The following is a 26,696-nucleotide window of genomic DNA, read 5'->3' as shown; positions in this document are numbered from 1 at the left end:
GACCACTAGTGATAAGTTTGCAGTGGCCTTGGTGGCAATGAATTTTGTATTGATAGTTAATTAAATCTGCTAATTGTTATTTTGTACCAGTGAAGTACAGACAGGACCACTATTGTCCACCCACTGGCCCTGTGGTCCAGTGGGAAGTCTATTAAGGTTTGTTTCCCTGGCTATCAGTATGACAGCCTAGCATAAGGGATGGGTGTTGTTAGGATCAATGAATATCATGAATACATGAAACTGTGAGCCTCTTCTTACAATACAGCACTGCTGGTCTCTATGGTTTTATCTACCATATGTGTAGTCTTTCTCATTACATGGACACAGAGGTCAAGACTGGGGCACAAACAGCATGGTGTTTGCGTGTGTCCGGTCTGTGGGAGGGATTAGTCCAGGGATTGGGGCTATATATGCGGAAACTGATAACTTTAGCCTCAGAATGTGTGGGAATATTTTGAGGATGTTAATGTAGAGTTTAGATAAATTCAAATATGCTTACAGATGAACTGGTTGATTTCAATTTTGTTATCATTGTTTTCAAAATTCAGGGCATCTTATTATGCTTTAGGTCTTTTCTTAACATCAAGGGCTCACAGATGTTTACCTTTTAAACATTAATACTTGCCCTTGTACCTGCTGGTTAAGATAATTGTAGTCTGACAATTGTAGTTCTAGAAATTTGAAGGCCTGTATGTTTACCCATTCTGTAAATGTATTTTGCAGTGAAGACAAAACCAGACTCATTTTTAATATTTTAGTTTCTTTTATGGTGTATGAAAACTAGAAATCTGAAAGTCTTCATAATTTTGAAAAACTATTGACTGATTAACCATTTGTATGGTCATGTGAAGATAAAGTGCTTTTAGCTCTTGGGGCTAGCATAGTTTTTGAGCAAATTCTCATCCCACTCCTGGTAAAGTCAGTGAAAAATATGAAAATGTTCTCTGCTTCACCTTCCTTGTTACCCTTTTGACAGAAATTCTGTTGTTCTTCTGAATATGTCAGAATAGTGAGGTATTGGGAATAGTTTAGTGAAAGGACTAAGAGAATATTTCAGCGGAGGTAAATAATCCTTCCACAATCATGGAATATGTTTTTGGGTTCGGCCAGATGAATTCAGGGTTTCGCAATCTGGTTCCTAACATTTACATAAATGTAATAGTTTCCTATAGTTTTATCTGCTGTAGTTTCTTATTTCAGTTGGGAGTTGTCATTACTCATTGATAATTATGAGGATATTGTCATGTCCTACATCATGATGCCTCATATACACAGGGACTGGGAGAGAAAATTTTGACCATTTTCATGATTATTAGCCATTTTCTGAATTTAGAATGGGCCACTGCCCTTGTATCAATAGTAAGCTTCAAAATTTTAATAGGCCACATTTAATTTTTATGTGCAAAATGGCGCATGGCCCTTGCCTTTCCCAATGCTTACATACGAGGGCTGGTCAAAAACTTCTAAGCCTATCACAGACAACAAGCAATTTGGTCAGATTTTAATATTTTATTTTTCCACATAATCACCCTTGAGTGCAATGCACTTATCATATTGGTGTTTCAGTTGCTCAATTTCATGTGCATAGAACTCTTCTGGAAGTCCTGTCAAATACTCATTTACAACAGTTTTGAACTCCTCAAATGCGTAGCGTTTTCCATGGAGATATTCCTTGTGTTCTGGAAATAGGTGAAAGTAGCTTGGGGCCAGGTCAGGTGAATATGGAAGATGAGGAAGTTCTTCAAAGCCACATTGATGTACTGTGGACTTTGACAATCGAAAGGTGTGAGATGAAGTATTGTTATGTAAAATCAGAACTCCGGGCCTCAACAAACCACGGAGCTTTTCTTTGATAGATGCTTGCAGTCACCTAAGAGTAGTTGGTGTCACCAGTCTAGAAGTTATGTAGACATTGAACTTTTTGACCAGCCCTCATATCACCTTGATTGGAGTAGCAAACATGTTTGGTGATACACATTCTACTTTTCAGCCTGAAACTTGATAATGCTATCATGTCTATGTCCTTTTGAAATCTAATGGAATAAACTACACGATGCTAAAGACAGTGCTTATATTTTGTCAATAATTGTTTTTAATACTCTGAAATAATGACTATTAATGCTCTGAAATAATCACAGGAATTTCTTTTCAAAATTTCTAAAGGGACGTCTACACTGACTGACCTGGCTGTCTCCCATTATGTGTTTTTCTGTAAGATGTACACATTACCATTGCTTATTATATGATCTGTATGTCTCAGGGTCCAAACTTCTGACGGGAGGGGAGTTAATCCAGATCTGGCAAATGAGCCACCGTGATCCCAGTGAGGACGATGCCTCTTCCAAGAAAGTCCAGTTCAGCGTTGGCCCATCAGGAGGGGATGATGATGATCCAATTCACGCGCACTTGAGTCACGTGATGCACCCGGAAAAGGACCGAAACTTTGAGCCTCATGTGACAGAATGGGACAGTGTGTGGAAGTGCAAGTAAGTTTTATTTAAGGCTTGTCTCTTTTTGTCAGTTACTTCACATGTGCTTTAATTCTCTTGCTTGTAAGTGTAATTTGAGTTAATGCTATTGATGGTGGTGCATGCTTGACACGAAAATAAACAAGACTGGGGATATTTTTCATAATTATATGGAGACATAATTCTTTAAATCATTGAGTTTGGATGAAGTTGAAGACCATAAAGAAACCTGTGTGTTATGAAAGTGAACTATATGGACGTCTGGGGTGTTGGGTATTGACTGTACTTGTGCTGTCTTATACTAGAGACATTACAAGGAATATTTCTTTCTTTGTGCCTCTTATATTTGTGCATGACCATGCTATTTAAGGTGCTATATCTACTGAACTGCAAATGAAAGGTAACTTTCCATAACCAAATGCAAAATTTATTTCTTAATAGGTGGTGTTTTTAATATAATTGTACCGTTTTGTTAACATTACTTCAGTACAAATTGGCAGTACTGTTACTACCAACATCAGTGTGTTTTCTGATGAGAAAACATATCAGCCAAACACACCTAAAAAGGCAGACGTGGTTAAAGGTCTGACATTCATGAAGTGCTTGTGCACATCATCATGCGACCCGTGAAGGTCCCTGACTAGAATAGGCCTTCAGCAACCCATGCTTGCTATAACATGCAGCTATGCTTGTCGTAAGAGGCGACTAACAGGATTGGGTGGTCAGGCTCACTGACTTGGTTGACACATGTCATTGGTTCCCAATTGCGCAGATTGATGCTCATGTTGTTGATCACTGGATTGTCTGGTCCATACTCGATTATTTACAGACCCCGGCCATATAGCTGGAATATTTCTGAGTGTGGCTTATAACTAAACTCACCCACTTGTGCATATCATGACAACCCTGGAAGCGAAAATGAGTCTCAAACTCACCTGAAATCAGTTTTGTTTTGACACAATCGCCATACCACAATTTACAATCAGATGAACCAAGCCTTGGGACGATGGAAGTTGGCCATACCGCATGGAAGATAGCCAATCATATGAGTGTTTATGTTAGGACAATGTACTGACTACAGGAGTGGTGTCAGACTACTAACAGTATCTGAGACCGTCTATGCAGTGGATGACCTTCAGTAACATCACAACATCATGACCAACAGACTGTGCACAACTATCTGCAGGATTGCTTCCCTAGATTGATGGAAACAGCACACCAGTCCGTTGGGAACAGACCCATAGATACAGTGCATTGGCGTTGGCCTGTAAGAAACCTCCGCTGTGACAGACTTTTTCACAATATTGTTCTCATTGCTCGTCACCGCCAAAACCGAGTGCAATGTTGCACCTCAGCATTGAAATTGGCATTATTGACAATGCCGATATTGCGTTTCGACAGTGGATGGCAGAGTGAGAGTATGGTGACGGAGTACTGTTTTCCAATGAATGTATTGTTGAAAGAGATTCGTAGGGTGATCCAAGTATGATAGTCTGGGTTGCAGTCGGTCTGAACCAGAGTGTTGGCACTATGGTGTCCTGGGATCTTGATCTGCGATGAGGAAATGATGTGACAGCTACTTGTTATACTCACAAGACCCATGTTGTACCACATTTTGAATATCACAGAAATCACATCTTTCAGCAAGACAACGTTCATGTTCACACTGTCAGAGTAACATTGGATTTCATGGCTTACCAACCTACAATGGCCTGCACTCAGTCCTGATTTAGGTCCAACAGAACCCCTTATGGACGAGATTTAGTGAAGACTGAATGACCTCCAACCATGGCTGACAACTGCATTTGGACACAACCAATCATTTCCCAGAGTATGGACCCAAGTGCCTATGGTTTTTATCAGTTGGCTAATTCATTCCATGCAAAAACATTGCAATGCTTTCATCCATTCCCATGGAAGCCACACACAACACTGACTTTGGGGTATCTTAATGGTACCACTTTTGGTGATTTTGTTTGTGTGAATGCTAAATGTGATTCCTGAAAATGTGGTAACCGTAATTGTCCCAGTTTGAACTCAATCCTCTGTTTGATGGTTTGAGTAAATTCTGTGTGTGTTCTTTAAGAAACCTCTATCTGTATGATGTTTCTTTTGGGGTTCAGTATATATAGACATGATGATGATGATGATGATGATGATGATGATGATGATGATGATGATGATGATGCTTTCAGACCATCTTCTGCTGTGTTTCATTTAAAGTTCTCGCCTGATGGTTATGTATTTGCCTCAGCAGGCAAGGTATGTATTGCTGAAACATTAGAAACACTTGACAACAACATTCTCAGGCAGTTGCTGCCTTTCAACAGTTCATTAGTTGAATTTTGACAAATGTTTATGTAAAATGATTAGATTTCACCATGATATTTTTATTCCCATCCAAAGTTGTTACTTGTCTTGGACTAACACAATAGAGCGTCTTTATATCCCAGTAACATATTATTTTCGATTTGATGATAGATAAATTTTATGTACTGTGTTTATGATATATCATTTCAGGCTGACAGACTAGTAAAAATCTGGTATGAAGACAGGAAATGTGAGTATAGGTTTCAACAATTGTGTTTAAAGTTAAGCATAGATATCAGCTGGTCCTTATCGTAAGGCTGAGGTTGAAAGATTCAAAGTTACACATTAGTGCTTGGACATATTTGAGTATATTGCCAAAGACGAAGGGGATAATCCTAATGTCTCCAGAAACCTCTTTGATTTCCAACATCACTTTCTCAGATCCTGCTTGTTTTCAGCAATAGACTGTTATTGTTTCAGTGAGTCCCCAGTTGATCCGGTCAGACAGCATAAGCCCCAAGGTGGAGGAACAGCACTACTCATTTGTGTACATCTCTCACCCTCGTGCTGTCACTGGCTTCTCCTGGAGGAAAACAAGCAAGTTCATGCCAAGGTAAGGGAGACAAGTCAAAAGTTCCATCTTGGGCAAGGGTATCTGTGGTGCTGTAATTTGCTCATGCCAAGGTAAGGGAGACAAATCAGAAACTCCAGCTTGGGCAAGGGTATATCTGGTGCTGTAATTTGCTTAGGCCAAAGTAAGGGAGACAAATCAGAAACTCCAGCTTGGGCAAGGGTATATCTGGTGCTGTAATTTGCTCATGCCAAGGTAAGGGAGACAAATCAGAAACTCCAACTTGGGCAAGGGTATATCTGGTGCTGTAATTTGCTTAGGCCAAGGTAAGGGAGACAAATCAGAAACTCCAACTTGGGCAAGGGTATATCTGGTGCTGTAATTTGCTTAGGCCAAGGTAAGGGAGACAAATCAGAAACTCCAGCTTGGGCAAGGGTATATCTGGTGCTGTAATTTGCTTAGGCCAAGGTAAGGGAGACAAATCAGAAACTCCAGCTTGGGCAAGGGTATATCTGGTGCTGTAATTTGCTTAGGCCAAAGTAAGGGAGACAAATCAGAAACTCCAACTTGGGCAAGGGTATATCTGGTGCTGTAATTTGCTTAGGCCAAGGTAAGGGAGACAAATCAGAAACTCCAGCTTGGGCAAGGGTATATCTGGTGCTGTAATTTGCTTAGGCCAAGGTAAGGGAGACAAATCAGAAACTCCAACTTGGGCAAGGGTATATCTGGTGCTGTAATTTGCTTAGGCCAAAGTAAGGGAGACAAATCAGAAACTCCAGCTTGGGCAAGGGTATATCTGGTGCTGTAATTTGCTTAGGCCAGGGTAAGGGAGACAAATCAGAAACTCCAACTTGGGCAAGGGTATATCTGGTGCTGTAATTTGCTTAGGCCAAAGTAAGGGAGACAAATCAGAAACTCCAACTTGGGCAAGGGTATATCTGGTGCTGTAATTTGCTTAGGCCAAGGTAAGGGAGACAAATCAGAAACTCCAGCTTGGGCAAGGGTATATCTGGTGCTGTAATTTGCTTAGGCCAAGGTAAGGGAGACAAAGCAGAAACTCCAGCTTGGGCAAGGGTATATCTGGTGCTGTAATTTGCTTAGGCCAAAGTAAGGGAGACAAATCAGAAACTCCAGCTTGGGCAAGGGTATATCTGGTGCTGTAATTTGCTTAGGCCAAGGTAAGGGAGACAAATCAGAAACTCCAACTTGGGCAAGGGTATATCTGGTGCTGTAATTTGCTTAGGCCAAAGTAAGGGAGACAAATCAGAAACTCCAACTTGGGCAAGGGTATATCTGGTGCTGTAATTTGCTTAGGCCAAGGTAAGGGAGACAAATCAGACACTCCAGCTTGGGCAAGGGTATATCTGGTGCTGTAATTTGCTTAGGCCAAGGTAAGGGAGACAAATCAGAAACTCCAGCTTGGGCAAGGGTATATATGGTGCTGTAATTTGCTTAGGCCAAAGTAAGGGAGACAAATCAGAAACTCCAGCTTGGGCAAGGGTATATCTGGTGCTGTAATTTGCTTAGGCCAAGGTAAGGGAGACAAATCAGAAACTCCAGCTTGGGCAAGGGTATATCTGGTGCTGTAATTTGCTTAGGCCAAAGTAAGGGAGACAAATCAGACACTCCAGCTTGGGCAAGGGTATATCTGGTGCTGTAATTTGCTTAGGCCAAGGTAAGGGAGACAAATCAGAAACTCCAGCTTGGGCAAGGGTATATCTGGTGCTGTAATTTGCTTAGGCCAAAGTAAGGGAGACAAATCAGAAACTCCAGCTTGGGCAAGGGTATATCTGGTGCTGTAATTTGCTTAGGCCAAAGTAAGGGAGACAAATCAGAAACTCCAGCTTGGGCAAGGGTATATCTGGTGCTGTAATTTGCTTAGGCCAAAGTAAGGGAGACAAATCAGACACTTGGTCTTAGGCATGGGTATCTGTTTTGCTGGAAGGTAAAGGGGATAACTCGGAAACATAACAACAATGCCATGGGCACTGTTGTCTATGATTTTGTGCAGAGTCGCATCCCTTAGTCATGCCAGGACATGCTTATACAAGGCTCCAGATTGCAGATACAATCTTATGATCATTGATCAGAGTGGATTTTCATAAGTAATGTGCCCTGTCACTTGGTACAGTAAATTTCACTTATAACGTACACGCTTACAACGAATTGCCGGTTACAACGAACAAATTCAGAAGTCCCGACTGCTTTCCTATATGTTGTTATGAATTAACTACCGTATACACCGAACACTGATAGTACAAATTATCTGTTACAACGAACAAATTGATGGGCCCTCTGTGCTATTTCACGCGTTAATTGACGTGTTTATAACGAACAGCTGATCTGAATCCACTTGCGTGTCATCTCACGTGTCACCAATTAGCTTGTGAAAACAAACAGGCTTCCTCACAGGGGATCAAGGGGATAATAAAATAAACTTACCTGTGAAATGTTATCATTTATTTAATCTTGTGAATCTTGTTGACATTGTCAAGGCATAAATAGCGATGTGGGAAGTCTTTCTTTCAAGTCAGCATGGATGGGCTTGTCACGGCAACGCAAAGCTCTAGATCTTGACAAATATACCAAATCATCCAAGCTGTAGATGCAGGCGGTAAATCCAAGACTGACATGACAGCAGACTTGGACATACAGATTTCAAGGCCAATCAGTCGTGGTTAGAGAGATTTAAGAAGCGACGAGGGATATGTTCAGCCATGACACACGGAGAAAGCTCGTCTGTTGACAGCAAGTCAGTTGATGATTGGCTGACGTCACAGAAGCACAAAATTACCGATTTTGTTAAAGATGCGTAATAAAATACATGATCGATGATGAAATGAATGATCCATGACAATTATATGTTCGTTGGTTTTATCTTATTTTATTTTCTGTGTGAAACCAGTGGCGTGGTGACGATTCTCGGTAATTTCCGAATATTCACGAACATTCCCGAATCGCTTAGAACGAACTTCGCTTACAACGAACTGAAAACAACAGTCGATTTGAGTTCGTTATAAACGAATATTACTGTATTTGATCTCTGTTAATATATTCATTGTGGAGTCCTGAATTTACATGCAGTGATGAGGCTTTGAGTCATCATTCTTTTCTGGGTTGTAACATTCATGTTGAATGGTTATAGATTAACCTGATTTCGCATGAAAATGTAAATGAAAAATACATCAGGGCTATCCAGTTAAGATGTTGATAAAATTAACGATAATGACATTGGTTTGAATTTTTTTCTTCTTTTCTGACAGAGGTTCTGTGGCCAACATGTTGGTGACATCTTGCTTGGACAATGTTTGCCGGATCTGGTGTGAAACTATCCTGCCAGACGATGGTCTCCTGGACTTGGAGCAGTTTGACCCAAGTGGACAGCTGGACCCCAAGTATCATACTCACCGCCACAAGAAGAGGTTCCTGCAGAGACTTAAGACTATCAGGTAGGTAACAGCTCTAGCTGGTCCAGTCCTTATTCATTTTCAACAAGGTAACCTTGTAGCGTTTGTTGTGATGAAAGAAGCCTACATTTGGTTGTTGTCTTAATTCACCAGATGCCTAATTTCTGGTGTCACTCAGTATGACACTGCAAGAACATTGCTAAACGCAGCATAAGCCTCATCTAATTCCCCAGTAAAGTATCAATCCGCCAAACAGTGCATCCCTTTGTGTATGATTTTGTTATGCATGTATTGACTTTGGTGACTTAAATAATAATTATATCTGGAACACACTAAACATGCAGGTGATGTAGAGCACATGTGGACATATTTTCAGTTATTAAAGAAGTTGTTTGTCTTACCAGATATCCAGAGACCTGGCTCTAGATTTTCAAAGATCTCTTAGCGTTAAGGTGTCATAAGGTCATAAGTACCTTACGACTTACGACTATCTTACAGCTAAGAGAGCTTCGAAAATCCAGGTCCAGATGGCAAATGCTGCTTGAGTGAGATCACTCTCTCTCCCTGAATAATTATTGCTTATTTGAACACCCATTGATCTATTGTTGTATGCAGCAACTTTGGTACAGCTGCTGAAGCCTGAGAAATGGTTTACAGTGCCACATTTATGGATGGTATTTGTCAACTGATTACACTTCCATGCTTGTTATGAACAAAGGAAAGACATTGAAATTATTTGGAACTAGAGTGTCTGAGAAGTTTGCTATTTTGATCATTATGTGTTGATTTATTTGATTCAACAACACTCATTCAATGCTTGCTATGTTTTGTCTTCAGACATGCGATCCACAAGCGAAAGAAGCACCCAAAGTATGGCCCCGAGACTGTCATGAGCGTGACCAATCTCCCCAGCATGGGCAGCGTCCATGATTTCCACAAGTTCGCCATCCACCACAACGGCGTGTCCCCGGTACTGCACTTCCACCTTGCTGGGAGCATCAACCCTGAAACAGGTCGGTAGAATCATCGGCATGCACAAAATTGCCACAAAGTTTCTGTTTTAGGGCTGTCAAATATACATGGTTTCCTGCGGTATTTACTGGTTCAGACACGAAAATGATGTGTATAGTGATACGCTCATCGAAAATCAGTATTTTGACATGCATCCAGAAAACTTTGTAACACTCAGAAATCTTTGGATATTTCAGTTTTTCACACCGGAAGTTATGTGTTTGTGTAAAATGATAATCCCAGCAATGAACAATTTAATGTGGTGCCCCTCAATACTATGGCAAAGGCTTCAGTATGGCAGCATTTTGAGTTTTTTTAATTGTTATTTCACCTTTTTTATTTTGTGATGATTACCAGTTCTATGTGAACTCTTAATCAAGCATTGTGATTTTGTTGTGCTGTTGATTGTCCCCCGCTGCAGTGTGAAATGGGGGACTATGTAATCATCACGGTCTGTACGTCCGTACATATGTCACGATTCTTGTTAACGCTATAACTCATGAACTGTGATACCTAAAGTGTTCAAATTTGGTGACAGCCTACATTGGGAGATCACACAGACACCAGTTGATTTGGGTGACCTGGATCTTATTTTCAAGTTCACCACGACTCTTTGACCACTTTTGAAAATGCTTGTTAATGCGATATCTCATGAACTGTGATACCCAATGTGTTCAACTTTGGTGACAGGCTAAATTTAGAGATTACACAGAGACCAGTTGATTTTGGTGACCTTGCCCTTATCTTCAAGGTCACCCCCGACTCTTTGACCACTTCTCAAACTATTTTTAACGTGATATCTCAGGGGTTAAAAAATCCCATCGCTCGACGCCCAGGACAAGTCTGTTTTCATTTTGGGCATTCAAATAATGGTATCTTTCTTGACCATGGACTACTAGATAATTTTTTCTTATGGTTTCAAACTGCATACAATCTTGGATTTCATTTCATATCTGCTCAAAGTGAAGCTATTAAAGTTAGCAATAATAATAAAGTAGAGCTAAGAGAGAGTAAAATTATCACTCTTTGATAAAATGGCCAGTAAACATTAACATCACGCATTGTGTCAGTAAATCAGGGCTAGTGGAAAATTAGTCAGGACATGTTACTTTCTTAAAGTCACTTGCCCTGTGGCAAGCGACTTTTCAAAATGTTTATGAACCCCTGTGTTTCATGAATTGTTATACCCAGTGTTTTCAAATATGGTGACAGCCCACATTAGCGGATAGCGCAGACACCATTCGATTTTCATGACCTTGACCTTATTTTGAGGTCACTACGACTCTTGTCAACACGATATCTCATGAACTGTTTGTACCGAATGTCTTCAAATTTGGTGACACCCTGCATTTGGGGATTATGCAGACACCAATTGATTGTGGTGACCGTGACCTTATTTTCAAGGTAACCACTTTTCATAGTCTTGTTAACGTGGTATCTCATTAACTGTCATATCAAATGTCTTCACATTTGGTGACAGCCTACATAGAGGGATCACTCAGACACCAGTTCATTTTGTTGACCTTGGCCTTATCTTAAAGGTCATCACAACTCTTTGACCATTTTTCAAACTCTTGTTAACATGATATCTCATGAACTATTGTGTGTAATGTCTTAAAATTTGGTGACAGCCTAGTTTGGGTGGAACAGGGGACTATGTATTCCGTAGCGTGTGGATGTCCGTCCGTCCAGTCATCCGTCCATCCATCTGTCTGTCCATCCTGATTCATGTTAACATGATATATCATGAACTGTTGTACCAATGTATTCAAATTTTGGTGACAGCCTACACTGGGGGATTACGCAGACACCAGTTAATTTGGGTGACCTTGATCTTATTTTCAATGTGACCACAACACTTTGCTCACTTTTCAAACTTATGTTAACAAGCAATGCAACCAGTGTCTTCAATTGGTTGCAGCCTACATTGGGTGATTATGCAGATACCAGTCATTTCATGTGTGTTGTGTTTGGCCAAAAAGTAAAAATAGTGAATATGTTATAAATATTACAGTCCTCTTTAGCATTGGGGGACATTGTCACATTAGTGGCTAAGACTTATTCAATTATGAGTAGTTTTCATTTAAAACAAACTTCTTGCAGTGTATTGCAAAACATTATATGAAAATTCTCTGCAATACCCACCACTATCCGATTTGTGACTTTGAACATTTGCCTCCATAGGATTTTTGACGGTAGCAGTCATTTCAGTTTATTTTTTGAAAGGTGATTGTACATTCTTGTGTAGTAGACGTTTCACTATTATATGGAAAATGACTGAATACCTTTTGTGTTACAGACATTCCACTTCAGCCAATTATTGGCAACAAGGCCGACGTGGATCACAACTTCAAGATCCACTGGCTAAACAACAAAGAGCTGCAGTTTACTATAGAAGCTGAGCACATTCTGCAGGATCTCCACAAGCAGATGCTGTTTGAGGAGAGTCACAAGGAGGAGGTCCACATCAGCCATGAGTTTGACAGCGAGGAGCACGAACATGAACATGAACATGAGGACGATCATGAGGACCAGGAAGTTGACAAGGATGAGACAGGTAGAAACTTGCAATCCAGGCCCGGATATTTAAAGCAGTGTTCATACCTAGACGGCTGTCTCAATCAAAGCCCTGACAGACTTGAAATGGAACTACATTTTGGAGATTCTCTTTAAAATGCACAAAAGTTGAACTTAAAATAGACCTTGAAGTACCCTTACTACACACCAAATTCTTTTTTGATCTGGAATGAATTATCTACCTTTATATTATATCATGGCATGGATATATATAGCTTGTGTGTGTTTGCTTATATGACCAAATATATTACCAGTTACATGACCGAAAATACCCAGAAGAGGTTGGGAATTTGTTGAGGACAAATCTCACCCAACCCAGCAATAATATAACCTACTGGTAGACTTATGTGAGATACTGCGATGTGTTCACAATGTGGGAAACGGTCCATGTCCTTCTTCAGTAAAGAACCCACTCACTTTTTTGAAGATTACATGAGCAAAGTGTAGTAACATTTTTGTTATGCAGGCCATGGTAAGAAGAAGAGGAACAAATTCTTTAAAAGAAAACACAAGCACAAGAACTTCCATAAGGACAACAAGAGTCTTGGGAGCCACACAGACAGTATGTCAAGCATGTCGTCAGAAGAGGGCACTGGCAGCTCCACAGACATCTCTGTAAGGAACCAATAATTAGGGGTGTAACGATGCATCAAACTATTGATGAATTACAGTTATTGAGTCTCTGATGGCAATTAATTAATGGTCGAAACATGAAACTATTGATGCATCAGTAGTATTTGTGACTATTGATAATTTAGTAACTGACTTGCAATAGGGTCACAATAGACCATTGCCATCGCAATATTATGTTGCAATTCGCTATCATTTTTGTTATAATTGTTTCCCCCTCAATATTCACCCCTACCATTAATGTTACAGTAGCCATTTATGTATTGAAACATGAAATTCAGAATGGGGACTTAGTGACGGTGCTTTTGTTGGGTACCATAAAGTGGTTCAAGAATGCAGAGTTATCTTCAGTGATTGTAACTAAATGACATTGAACTAGAGTTGACATTGGCAGTTCCTTCTGGAGCCCTGGGACACACACCCCACCACCCACCCACACCTAAAATTCTTGGATCTGCCTATGGTTCATCTTCAAACACTATGGGCTCATCTATTATATGGTTGACTTGCTGAGATATGACTTGATACTCTTGTAGATGACTTAAATCATACCTCTTTTGTGTTTCAGAGTTCTATAGTGGAGTCGTTGGATCGGAAGATCGAGGTGCTGTTACGAGATTGGCATCAGAGTTCTGACATGCTGTTTAGCATACACCCAGTCGATGGCAGCTTTCTTGTGTGGTGGGTCTCAGCTGACTTTGTTGGGATTTATACAACACACACAAATTGTTGTTCTGAGTTATTGAGATATGTTCATGATTTGAAAGACTATAAATAGTCAATGATGACTGATTATTTTAAAACCTTTTTGTTTCAAATATGTATTATCTTAGATGTTTGAATATCTGAAGTGAAGATACCAATTTTTCCACTGTAAAAATCATGACCATATTTAATTTGAGTAGAGTATTTCATGCTTGTGAACATCGAATGACCATTGGTAATTTCAAGTTTTGATGATCTCCCATATTTTCATCTCAGGCTAGTTGACTGGCTGGATGAGTGTAATCCATACTGTTTCCGTCAAGCACAAGTCAGCTTCTCATCACGGCTGCCAAACGCATTCCCCATCCCTGACGCTCGCACCATGGCTAGCAACGTCCTCATGTACTGCAACTACAGCAAGATGGACATCAAATCAGCCATGAAGATGAGTGAAAGCAAAGTGTCCATGATGGAACAGGAAGGATTTGTTCGCCAAAGTGGACAGCCTGCCACAGCCACGGGAAAGAACTCACCCGGTCAGAATGACAATATGTTGATTCCAAATGTACTTATGATTTCAAAACACAGCAATGGAAGCATTAATCAATGGCAGATTAGTTTCTCGGATAACTCAAAGTTTCAGACAATTGTCAGTGTTGCACATGCTTCTAGAGCGTGTGGCCATCGTTTCCGAACAAACTCGGCAGCATGTCATCCAGTGTTACCGTTGTTGCTCACAACATCCCATCACAACATTCCTGAGGAGGACTCCCCAGAGAAAGATTCTACAACAGAAGATGATGGAGAAAGCCATGGGTTCTCATTCTGTAGTGAACTGATTCTTTGGAGAGTCGACCCGGTCGGTCCACTGTCCAAGTCAGGAGGAATTGTTGAACTGGCCAGGATTAATGCTCCTCCTATCTCAGCGTTCTCCAATGTGGCATGGGTGCCAACTCTGTTGCCTAGGTAACAAAACTTTTAGTGTCTGATTTACTCCATTCTGTGTGTAATGTCTGATTAAGATGAACATGATAATCACATTTACTCAATTAATTACATATAATTACATAAAACTTATAAGAATCACCTAAAACCTTATTGCTCTATTATACTTTGTGTACTTTTCTCTGTTAAGTTGACTTGCGTATGTGATAATTTGTTGTGGTGCCCAAACTCAGCGTTAGCAAATGTTTCATGATGTTTATATATACATATACTATTATGGCTGTAGTCACTGTCTGGTTTTATGTAGTCATGTTACATCCATGTTTAGTGTTTTGAAATAGCTGCCAACAATTTGGCACTACAAGAATTTAAAAAAAATCTTAGGCCTATTGAGAAGCATTTGTATTTTTGTATTTGATAACATTAATTACCCAGTAAGGATAAGAAACTCTTATGTTAAAGTACTCAATTCTTTAAACTAGTGGGAGAACACAAAATGCTAGTTCCTCCGCAAAACATGCAATTACTTATACATAAACAGACATTGGAGTAAAACCCAATTGCTTGAAAAATTATTTGGAGCCCTGAGATGCACGATATGCTTCTTTTTTTAATAGTTATTGTGAAATCGTAGAATTGCTGTGGCAGTATTAAACAGTCGAGTTTCATGCACTGGTATCACTTTCTGTATCCCTGTTCAAGGGCCTAGGTTTTTGAAGCTCTCGTAGTATGACACTCAGACTATGGTGGCGCTAAAAGAGATTAAAAAAGCTCGGTCCAGATATTTATCTGTGAGTTTATTGCTCAGTAAACTCCTGATCCCTTGTATTGGTGCCTATGACTTTATACACATTTGATAGTGATACCTTGTATTGGTCTGTCTGTGACTGAGATGACCTGTGTTTGTTTCAGCACATCACTGGGGTCCTACAGTAACTCCCCCAGTGCACTGTTTGTGGCATCAGATGGAAACTGTCTGAGACTTTATCAGGCTGTGATAGATGCTAGGACTCTCCTCATGGATGCCTCAGTGCAGAGGAAAGATGTACGTCCATGTTATGTTAGAAGTTCATACAAAAAGTGACTCCTGTATCCAGAGCTAAAGATTGATTTCAGTTCTCAATTGTCAATTGACACTTTAAAGTCAGTGTCTTTGAACAATGAAACAAGTGACATGTTTTGAAAGCATGTAACTCTTGATATCTGTGCGTATGTCAGTGGACCCATATGCTCGAAAATGCTCTATTGTTATTTTGGGTCAACAATCTGAAACACAGCATGTAACCATTACATTCTAAGATGTTGTAAAGATTTTGATTTAGAAGAATGATTAGATATTCCTACAAACTTTAACTCACATCATGATATTTACTTCAGGAATGCTTTTTTTCTTTGCAGCAAGCACTAAGCTTTTCAAGTACAACAAGTTCTAGTTACCATGGTGACATGGGGTCCCCAGTTCGGGCTGCTAGTGAAGTGTTCAACATCGTCAGTCAGCAGTCATCAGCCCGACCTGGATGTATCATGGAGCTGCAGGGAATCAACGATGCCCAGCAGGTAATGATGGCAGCTTCTTGGTATTAACATTGGACTGTGTCCCAGTGGATATTGCAGGGACAGATAACTCACCAGTACTTTTCACTTGTTGTAAGCGATGTATTAGAGTGAATGGTCACTACCAGATGTGCTACCTAGTAGGTTGTTTGTCAGGTGTGATGATTTACGGTCTGCTGTAAAATGTCTGGAATTTTGCAGAGGGGGTTAACACAGCATTCACTCTTCCTTGAGAAACAGTCGAGTTGCATCTGATATGTGGAAGTTATGGTTGTCTAAAAGTTATTTTCCGGTGTCAAGCACTTCCAAGGCCAAAATTTTCACATGACTCCTCTGTACTTTTCGCTTGTGTCTAACCTCGACGTCATTTATGGAGGTTTCTATCAGGTCACAACAGGATAATCTCAATGCCAGACTTGGAGACTATCCTTTGTATAGTTTGTAAGATGGTTGTAACTTGTTATTTCCATGATCTTGATATTAAATCTCTACACTAAACAGGTCAAAGGTGATGCTTCTTCTGACAAGGCACAATTCCAGTGTGTAGAGTTACATCCCTTTTTGATAGTGGAATCAGTTTTATTGTGGGTTTGAATGCCAGATTCATAGAGGCGGCAGGGTAGCCTAGTGGTTAAAGCATTTGCTCATCATGTCAATGAACCGGATTTGAATCCCCACATAGGTACAATGTGTGAGGCCCATTTCTGGTGTCTCCTGATGTGATATTGCTGTAGTATTGCTAAAAGCGGCATAAAACAAAACTCACTCACTCACACCATACTTTGCTTTCAATATGGGTATGAATGAAGTGATAAATGTGTTAGAGATAGATCATGTTGGGCTTTCTCATCATTGGAAGCCTAGCATGATATCACTGAAATCAATGTTGAGAACAACTCACATACCCAGCTTTTAAGAACTGGATTATGAAGTGGACTTTTTACTTTCTTGTTTTAATATCCACAACCAGAATGCTAGCTACAGTATTGACACTCTCTCACCAAAGCTCTTGATGTGAACAGGATTGGCAGAACATCCAGCTCCTTCATGTGTTCCAAGAACAGCTTGTGACAGGACGCTTCTCGCCAAGTGAAACAGGTGGCCCAAACATGGAGGCCATCGTGGACCTGAGGAACATGAGTTCCTTCGAGGAGAACTTCTACCTGGTGGTGCTGGAGCGGAATGTGAGTGGGGGCTCCATGCTCCACATGTGGAAGATCACCATCTCCTCCCAGCTCAACAGCCAAACTGAGGGTAAGAAGTCAGAGTTACCTACCTTTGTTTTCAGTCCATGTCTAAGCCGTACAGCTTTATTGACAAACTTTATATGGATACGAGATTGACAAACTTTATGGATAACAAGTTCTTTATGACGATAGTGCAACATTTCGGTACAGATTCTTGCACTGTTGTCAAGCAGGAATGTGGTCAAGTATAATAGTGAGGCTAACAAAGACAACAGGATAACAAGGTAATTAATGCAATAGGGTGGGGACTGAGGTGATGAAGCCAGTAGGTGGAGAATGGGGGAGGGAGTAGAAGCCAGCGATGTACAAATGTAAGGGATGGTTTAACAAGGCAGAGATGCTCAGCATGACCTGTGAAAGCTAATACATTGCATGACCATGTCACAACTGGTTGGTTCTATTATTGTGTAGGGATGCACCTTTGTCAGTTCATTGTCAACATATCCGAACAGGTGAGATAAGGTCACCTTTTGACATCTTAGTGTTGAGAAATCATCAGCAGTGTCCTAACTTTCTTTTTAAATAAAACTGCATGTGGTGTAATGTTTCTGATTTGGGATATTAGTCAGCTAGCAGCAGCAGCAGCAATTGGTGTTTCCAGGGCCGAATAGACAAAAGACCCTGGAAAAAGCTCCCCTATTTAATGGAGTTAACTTGACCTGATGTTTGTGCCATTTGACCTCTTGGGTCATGCATATGTAGAGTAGCTCAGGTCAAGCTGAACAAGCTGTACCTATCTTTTTCAGGGGATTTACAAATGGACTGACATAGAAGATTCATACGTTGTTTACCACTAATTTTTCATAACAATGCTGATTCCTGTTGAAACATTACTTCTTTTGTTTTGTCTGACTACTGCAGCTGTTGCATGTGTCTATTAAAGTTTAGGCAGTTAATATATTTGTATCCTTTTGACTTAGTATATGAGTAACCACAAGTAAGTGTTTGAGCATCAACATTTTGTTCTTACAAAAGCTCAGTGGATTAGGTTCCATTTCAACCACTTACAAAACTCATGTTGTTTATTGTTTACAATTGTACCATTGGCATTTGTATTGCGCCAAATTTCGCCATACGAAGTTGCAAGCTTAAAGCTCTGCAAGCTGATTATTAATACCCTGTATAACCCAAGCTACCTGTTAGATAATAGAAAGTAATAGTCTCCTGACTCTCTGCACCCAACACTGCTTAAATTTGACTGAACGACTGAATTGTGACCTGTGCTCTAATCACCTGATGCTTCATGATGATGTTTTACTTGCTGTAAAATATCCAAGGTGCATGTTCAGAGTTGCATCTCTTGATCAACTTTGGGTGGAGTTCCAGTTTTATCTGATGATAATGTTTTGGTTTGGGAACACCTTAATATATTGGTGTGTAAATTACTTAAGATATTGAAGTATATGTGAATGTGACCTGAGGTGAAATAGGGTTTAACATTCCCACAATATTTCACTCATATGATGATGTGCATGTGTAGGTATGTGTGGCTGCTTGTACCAGAACAGACTTATGCTGGTTTCATGGTGCTAGCCCACTGAGATACCATGCCACAGATAGGCATGAATGTCCCACTCACATATATACCGATTCCAAGCTGACCAACCTTTGTTGAACTGATTAATGCCAAGTGCTGAGCAGGGACCAACAAGTACCATATTTTAATGTCTTTTTGGTATGACACAACCAGGAATTGAACCTGGTACCTTCTGCTCTTCGGGATGGACCATTTAACCACTACACCATGGAGGTGGTCAAATTTAAGTAAAGGACAAATAGTGATATGATAACCATTTTTAAGTATGGATTTGAAAAAAAGGTGAAACATTTTGCTTGAGTGTCTTTTCCTTCAGGCAACCGAGGCAATGTTAATCCTGTTGGTGATTATGTCCGCCCTGAGTTTGATGTGACTGGCAGTCCTCCATTCAGAGGAGCATCCTTTGATGAACCAGACCTTGCAAGACAGGCATCAGTCGTGACCATGTCCATCACAACAACCAAGGTAGGGATCTACATCCGGGCTGCATACATATTATCATAGAAACTTAATGACATTACTGTTTTTAAAAACATTCTGTCTGACCTTATGGTATGGGATTTATCCAGCTCTCATTCATTAGCACATTGCTCTACCTACATTAAAATGGCTTCTATATCAAAACCAAAAAAAGCTTTAACAAGTAAACTTTTTTAGCGCTGTAACATTACCTGTAAGTGAACAATGTAGTTATTTCTTTAATTTATCTTTTTCCCAGAAAGCAGAGAAATTACTGAAGTTCACATACCATTAGTAAAAATTGTCCTGTACATGAAGTTCAGTTCCATTTTATGAAATTCAAAATGTCTGAATTCAGAAGTCTGTTGTCTGATTAGGACAAATTGCATTTTACATGGATTTTATATACTGCGATACTTGTAACAAAAAATATCCTAATGACTATTTGTTAAATATGGAGATGTAATGCTTGATTGATGGTAAGCTGTAATGCTAAGTAATACATTTCTTCAGGTTTGCAATCAAATGCTGAAGCTCCCGGAAGATGTGCAGGTTCTGTGTGTGAATGTCGCCGCGGGCCATCTTAGCTCTGCCTCCATCTACCCAGCATGCTTTGCTCCGTATCTACTGGTGACAGCGTGTTCTGATGGGGATGTACGGTTCTGGAAATGTGATGTGACAGAGGCCAGCCATTGTGCCTCTCCGATTCATCACAAGGAGAGCTTTTTGAGCATCACAAGCTATGAGTACAGCCTGGAGGAGGAGGTGAGGCCAAGACGACCAGCGGTCATGACACGCGTGTGTTCACAACCATTTGACACGGATTACACCTGGTCAGAGTGGGAGATGATGAACACGTGCCACAGTGACAGTGCAATAACCGTACCAGGTAGGGGCATAACTCCACTGACTCAGAGACATTGACAAAACAAAAATGAAATGGCGTTTTTCCTTTTCCTGACTCATGCTTACTGCTTATGTCCCTTCTCCTTTCGACGACTAAGCGGAAGATTGAATCCTTTTCAACTCCCTGAAGCAATCGTAATATAACTCATCACAAGTAGCCTTTTCCCAAAGTGGTCCCATGTGACTGGAGTCTAGTTCTTATCACTCTCACATCACTCTCTCCTTCATCACCCAAGTAGATGTCTGGGTGGTCATATGGGTCCAATTTGTGGTGTTGAGTGATATTACACTTGCTTCAGGGAGCTGAAAAGAATTTAAGTTTCCATATAACTGTCGAAAAGAGAAAGGACATAAGCAATAAGCATGAATTAAAACAAGTATAAAATATCAATTTTATCATAAAAATTACATTTTCTTTAAAGCAATGCTTTGTTTGAAGTTGCTCCATAAAAAGTTAATGGAAACTGATGGGTGGTAGGGTTTTGATTAACTGTGAAATTTGTTATTACCATCAATCGGTTTATCAAAGACACTTAAGTGGATTCTTAAAGATAACTTGAATTTTTGGGCCAATAGCTGAGTGAGAATGGAAGGTGAATTTTCTGTCTGTGATTGATACATAGACTGTAGATAGCATATAATATATGGCTTTCATATTCACTTGGCAAAATTTAAGGCCAGCTTAAGCATTTTACATCTAACAAATATACATGCCTGATTGCAGCAGCGTTTGTCTCTTCCAATTTTTCCTATTCTTACCTGCGAGTCATGTAGTCAAAATAGCCAGGACTTCAGGATAGTGCTGAATGGGAGCATTACGGTTAGGTTTCTGTGTCATGAGCCCTAGGTAGCCGTACCAGTATTTTTTCAGGAAGAAAAAGCAGTTTCTCAGAACACACATAACTGTGATCCATATTGAAATGATTTCTTGTTATGCAGGCAAGCCTATTACTGTATGCTGTGCCTACAGTGGCAGGATCGCTGTGGCTTACAGACATGGTGCAATTCGAGCAATGACAGAAAACCCACATGACAAATTTGTCAACCTCTATGTTGCAATATATGAGTGCGAATCAACAGGTAGGCAAAAACATAGCATTTTTTTTATCTTTCTATGTTGTTTCTCAAATGAATAAGAAGGATGATATTGAAGATTTCATGAAATCCCCTGACTAAAGAAATATTTGGGTTTTAAACTAGTGTCATTATTTAAAAAACTCTGAGAAATTTGACTGTTTCTTCAGGTGGATCTGAATGGGTTCTTGAAGATACCATTGAGCTTAAAAACATCAAAATCCCTGACCCAAAAGCTGAGATAGATCTGGCACAGATCTTTAACCCTGATGGATCAGCCTCTCGTCCAGTGGGAGGCCTGTCCCCTTCATCATCTTTTGCAAACATTCCCCGAACAAAATCTGTGCCCAGCCTGAGCACCATCCACACAGTGAGGAAGTCCATAGCGGAACAGGGTAACAAGCTTGGCCTCCTCATGCAGAAGTGTCTGGTGCAGCTGGACTGGGTGTCGTCAGAGGACGGCTCACACATCCTCACTGTTGGAGTTGGATCTAAGGTGTTGATGTACTCGCAGGTATGGAGATGCTCACAGGGGCAGTAAATCTGATATTCTGGGGCTGGGAAAGGGCTCACGCTGGCAGTGACTGGCAGTGTTCATACTGGCACTGACTGTAAATCTGATACTATGTATTTGGGGCAAGGGAGATGCTCCAGTGACTGTAAATCTGACACTGTGTATTTGGGATGTGGGAGGTGCTCACGATTTAGTGATACTGTGTATTTGGGGCAGGGGAGGTGTTCACACTGGAAGTGACTATAAATTTGATACTTTTTATTTTGGGCTGGGGAGGTGTTCCCACCAGTGGTGACTGGAAATCTGATTCTGTGTATTTTAGGCTTGGGAGTCGCTTGCGATGTTAGTGGCTGTGTAAATGTAGTGTTTTCTTGCTCGCACTTGCAGTGAATTTTTACCAACATTAAACAAGCTGGTTCTAAGTCTATTGTTTTATCCTTTGATTGAGAATCTTATCTTTTGTCAGTTATGTAGGAGTGAATTATTTTGCAGTTGTGAAAGGATCAAATCTCCTAAAAGTTGTGATAACATCTCATTTTTAGCAGGTATATCAAGACATGTTTGCAGTATGTCAAGGTATCTTTGCAGTTGTGTCAAGATCTAATGTCTAATGTCTGCAATGTTTTTTGGCTCTGTTAGGATGTAAGCCTTTCGCTGCTCTGTTGTTATCTTACGAGAGTATTTTTTCTATAATAAGTATATTACTTACAGAGTTCATGCTGGTGCTGAGACTGGAAACATTTACACGCGATCACCATTCATCTCAGTGAATGATGATGTTTCTCATTCATGAAGTCTTGTCAGATAGCAGTTTCCATCTGTATCTTAAAGCTTTGGTCCTAAATCTGTCTACATTTACAGAAACCGGTATTAGCTAGGGTACATCACCAGAGTAGACAGTAATTGCTTTGGATGAATAGTAAGCTGTCTTCATCAATAGTTACAGAGTTCAGAAATCAAATACCAAATATCCTAATGCTTTACAAGCCTCTCAGTGGTAAGATATGTGCTCTCTTTTTATCCAGGTCTCTAATGAAATCTCACAAGAATCCTTGAAAGCTTTCACTGGGAAACAGTTGAAATCAACAAGTAGCACCTTGACTGGGCGATCTCGACCAATGATGCAAAAGTCAAAGTCACTTGTCGTTGACAACTACCAAGAAGAAATTCGTTGGATGAGATTACGAGCATTAGAGCTCACTACTGCAGATGGATTATCTCCCTTGCCAATGCATTTATCTTGGGTTCGAGCTGGCATCCTTGTGTTAGGAATGGACAATGAGATGCATGTGTATTCTCAGTGGCGAGGGGCTTTCGGTGCTGACAACCAAAGTCTTTCTTGTGATGATGTCAACATTGACAAACGAACACTAAATGAGGTGAATCGGTCAGGTGTAGCAACGTCTTCAAATTTTGCAAAGAAATCTTCAGCTAGTTTCAAGCCATCTTACTCCATGCCTAGTTTTAAGCATTTCAATTCTAGTCTATCTCACACCAGCTTGAAACGGAAAGAAATGTGGAAGAAATCCGAGCAAGGTTCATCAGCTTCAAAGAACAGTCTTTCACGAAGTGACAGCTTAACGAGCCTGAGTGTGATACATGACTTTGGTCTGTTTGAGGCAGCAAGGCAGGCAAACCCAGTTCTACCCCAGTATCATCCAAAACAGTTAATAGAGTTGTTGAACTTCGGGAAAATCAAAAGGGTCAAGGCCATCTTAGCTCACCTGGCCAGGTGTATGGCAGGAAGTGAAACTATGCAGGCTGTGTATGTTGATGACCTTGATAATGAAGAAGGACTGGTGTCTGTGAGATCAATACGTCCTCGAAGTGTGTCTGTGTCAGCCAGCAATAAGGAAAGTGAGTTACGCCTGGAGGAAGAGATAGCTGTTGATGTGAACGAGATAAGCTCCATCCCACCGCTACCTATTTATGCTTTGCTAGCTGCAGATCAGGACAACACGGGAGTGAATGTTGAAATCTCAAAAGCAGGAGCAGCAACTGCCCCAAATACCAACCCTCATCCTGAAGACTACACGGAGCTGTTTAGCAGGGACGTGATTAATGATGACTCTCTAGATGAAGGACTGTTGTCCACGTCAGCAGACAGCTCTGGAGGTGTCAAGAGAACCAGGATGCACTCGTCCAGCCACACTCCAATGAACCCTCATTACTTCGGGCCGAAGCAGGGCAAAGTCCTTGGGGCTCATCTACTCCATATCCGTCTCCCTGGACTGTCCAGTCTGGATCAGATGTACCTCATGGCTCTGGCTGACACAGTGGCCAGCACCAAGGTGGACATCTCAGACAACTTCTCACAAGACCAGCCAAAAACAGGTATGTTAAGACCTTCCTGAAAGTTAATCCTCAGATTAGTTTGCTGGTGTATAAGCAGTGTATGAAATAAGGATTTTCTGACCGCCTGAGATGGACGGATGGTCTACATTTATAGGTAGCCAGCCCAGTGGTCTGGTGAAAATGTTTGATGTTCCATACATCTGAGTAAGTTCTTGTTGTCTAGCCTGGTTAAATCCATTTTTGGGCTGGTAACATTTTTAAGTTACAAGCACTGATGTCTAGCTTCGTTTTGGGCTTATTTCATGCACTGTTATAAAGTGTTCAGACAGCATTAATTGACTCTCAAAGAAGGTCTATATTTCTTTGATTAATAAAATGCAATAAAAATGGAGACTGATGGAAAATCTTGATTTATTGTGTCCTTGTTGAGTGGTCTAAGGAGTAGTATTACTCTGACTTTATCAAGTCCATCAATGTGTTTGTCAGATAATGTCCAGTAGTCAACTATTTTGGTAGGCATTGAGCCTGCAACATTGTCAGAATTAATCTAAAGTAATCCGGTTCTTATTTTATTCTGAGAGTCTTTTGGGATATGTATCATGTAAACATAACTCTGTGATAGGATGTTGGCAGTATACATGTCAGGCAATGTGTATGTCACCTAGATTATCATTGTGAGCATGCTAGTCAAGATTTTGATATCTGATAGACTTTTTTGTCCATACAGGCATGGGAGAAGGTCAAGCAGACATCAGTCATGCCACAGGTAATGCGTACAATATTCTATATTAGATTAATGGCTCAAAAGCAGCAGTGAACATGTGACTTGTAGTTTACTATCAATGTATAATTGTTTAAGACAGAAACTTGACTTCAGAATCTCTTGCTTGTTATAAGATGTGAGTAAGATGATTTGTGGTCTGGTGTCACCTTAAAGTCTTAGTACAGTGAAATGCTGTTTGGTCTAGTATGCTTAGCTAATAAAATTACATAAGATAACATTAAAATGTTCAGAAATGTAGTCGAATAGACTAGCATTATTGTGTGACAGTACCTGTTTGCCCGACGGCCCCGGATGGGTTATTTTTAATGCGGACAACTAGCACTTGGTTGGATCTAGAAGTTCTAGAAGTTTTACATCTAACCAGCCCTGTGGTCTGTCTAGATTTTTAAGAGTTTCATACATAGGCTGGTGTCCTTGATGTCAATCATTACTCAGTATTTATTGTTTTCTTGTTTTGACTGTTGTCATCCTCGGTGTGCTGTGCTATCACAGGAATATACCTCACTCATGGTAGGGTGATATGACTGTTATTGCAGAGTCCATGGATGACTGTGGAGTACGCTTCCTGCTAGCCATGAGGCACCACATCTACCTCCTGGGTACATTGCCACCACTCCAGAAGGTGGCTCTGCAGAGACAGGGGCTAAAGTCCTTCCAGCTGGTCTGGGCATTCCACTCTGAAGCTACTGAGGTAGGAGGGATCTGCAGATTGTTTTGGCAATGCACACACTTTAGTCATATTCAAATTTCTAGAGCCATGTCCACTTTACAGTACAGAGAACAAATTCTCTGAACAGTGATAACATTGAGTCATAAAATGAAGCAGTTTAAACACAGAAACAAAACCTGATGAATGAAGAAATGAACTGAATCCATTTCACAGGGAAGTTTCAATCATTGGCTTCACATTTTCTTGGCATTACGTAAAAATATATGTCCTTTAAGTGACATCTGTTTGAATACAGGAGTTGCTTCCCTGTGTTAAGTGACATCTTTCTTTTTTCCAGGAGTTGCATCCCTTTGTTGAGTGCCATCTATTTATTCCAGGAGTTGCTTCCCTTTGTAAAAGGACATCCGTTTGAATACAGGAGTTGCTTCCCTTTAAGAGACAATTTTTTTTTTTATTCCAGGAGTTGCTTCCGTTAGTTAAGTGACATCTATTTGATTAGAGGAGTTGTTTCCCTTTGTTAAGTGACATCTGTTTGATTCAAGGAGCTGCTGTCCTTCATCCCCAGCATGCAAAAGGGGGAGCCGACATGGGAGGAGCTGAAACAGTTTGGTGCCGGATGGTGGATCACCAACATCAGCCAGCTCAGGAAGTGTATGGAGAAGGTACACCATCATACGATAGGTTCACACATTTTTGAAAAAGTCTACAGTTTGGCAGTCTGCTTTTGGAAAAGGTCCCTATTTGCAATCTACCTTTATTTGATTAAATACTGTTTAAGAGGACTTTAGGTCGGTAAACTGTTTATAACACTGATTTTGCATGAATCTTTTGTTGTATTGAACAGCAAAAGAAATTCATCTCTGGCTTTTTGTCATTTTTTTAAATAGAAGACATAAACATGAATGCCATCTATTATAAGATTTCATTTTGTCAAAAATGGCTTTTCCTGTTCTGTTCACTGTATTATTTATCTCTCCAATAACTTAATATGACAGTATGTTCAAGATTAGTCAGCTATTACATTGATAAACA

The 26,696-nt window shown here is 40.3% G+C and overlaps 1 protein-coding gene across 3 annotated transcripts in view; it reads left to right on the top strand.

Annotated features, from left to right (window-relative positions):
• The window catches only part of LOC137278305 (dmX-like protein 2), a 96,310-nt gene that overhangs the window by 29,923 nt on the left and 39,691 nt on the right, over nt 1–26,696 (top strand). For all 3 annotated transcript variants that reach the window (XM_067810557.1, XM_067810556.1, XM_067810558.1), the window contains exons 5-25: nt 2,261–2,486; nt 4,664–4,730; nt 4,989–5,028; nt 5,259–5,391; nt 8,613–8,798; nt 9,594–9,769; nt 12,067–12,324; nt 12,811–12,959; nt 13,543–13,655; nt 13,956–14,645; nt 15,537–15,669; nt 16,023–16,181; nt 17,201–17,432; nt 19,279–19,427; nt 19,935–20,310; nt 21,267–21,407; nt 21,572–21,915; nt 22,941–24,249; nt 24,938–24,976; nt 25,531–25,685; nt 26,207–26,326. In XM_067810557.1, the coding sequence (XP_067666658.1) occupies nt 2,261–2,486; nt 4,664–4,730; nt 4,989–5,028; nt 5,259–5,391; nt 8,613–8,798; nt 9,594–9,769; nt 12,067–12,324; nt 12,811–12,959; nt 13,543–13,655; nt 13,956–14,645; nt 15,537–15,669; nt 16,023–16,181; nt 17,201–17,432; nt 19,279–19,427; nt 19,935–20,310; nt 21,267–21,407; nt 21,572–21,915; nt 22,941–24,249; nt 24,938–24,976; nt 25,531–25,685; nt 26,207–26,326 (5,195 nt within the window). The remainder of the gene's footprint in view (nt 1–2,260; nt 2,487–4,663; nt 4,731–4,988; nt 5,029–5,258; nt 5,392–8,612; nt 8,799–9,593; nt 9,770–12,066; nt 12,325–12,810; nt 12,960–13,542; nt 13,656–13,955; nt 14,646–15,536; nt 15,670–16,022; nt 16,182–17,200; nt 17,433–19,278; nt 19,428–19,934; nt 20,311–21,266; nt 21,408–21,571; nt 21,916–22,940; nt 24,250–24,937; nt 24,977–25,530; nt 25,686–26,206; nt 26,327–26,696) is intronic.

The sequence above is a fragment of the Haliotis asinina genome, chromosome 3 (genome assembly GCF_037392515.1).
Source record: "Haliotis asinina isolate JCU_RB_2024 chromosome 3, JCU_Hal_asi_v2, whole genome shotgun sequence".
Taxonomy (NCBI): domain Eukaryota; kingdom Metazoa; phylum Mollusca; class Gastropoda; order Lepetellida; family Haliotidae; genus Haliotis; species Haliotis asinina.
Note: the sequence above shows the minus strand (reverse complement) of the source record. Positions and strands in the feature narration are given on the sequence as shown.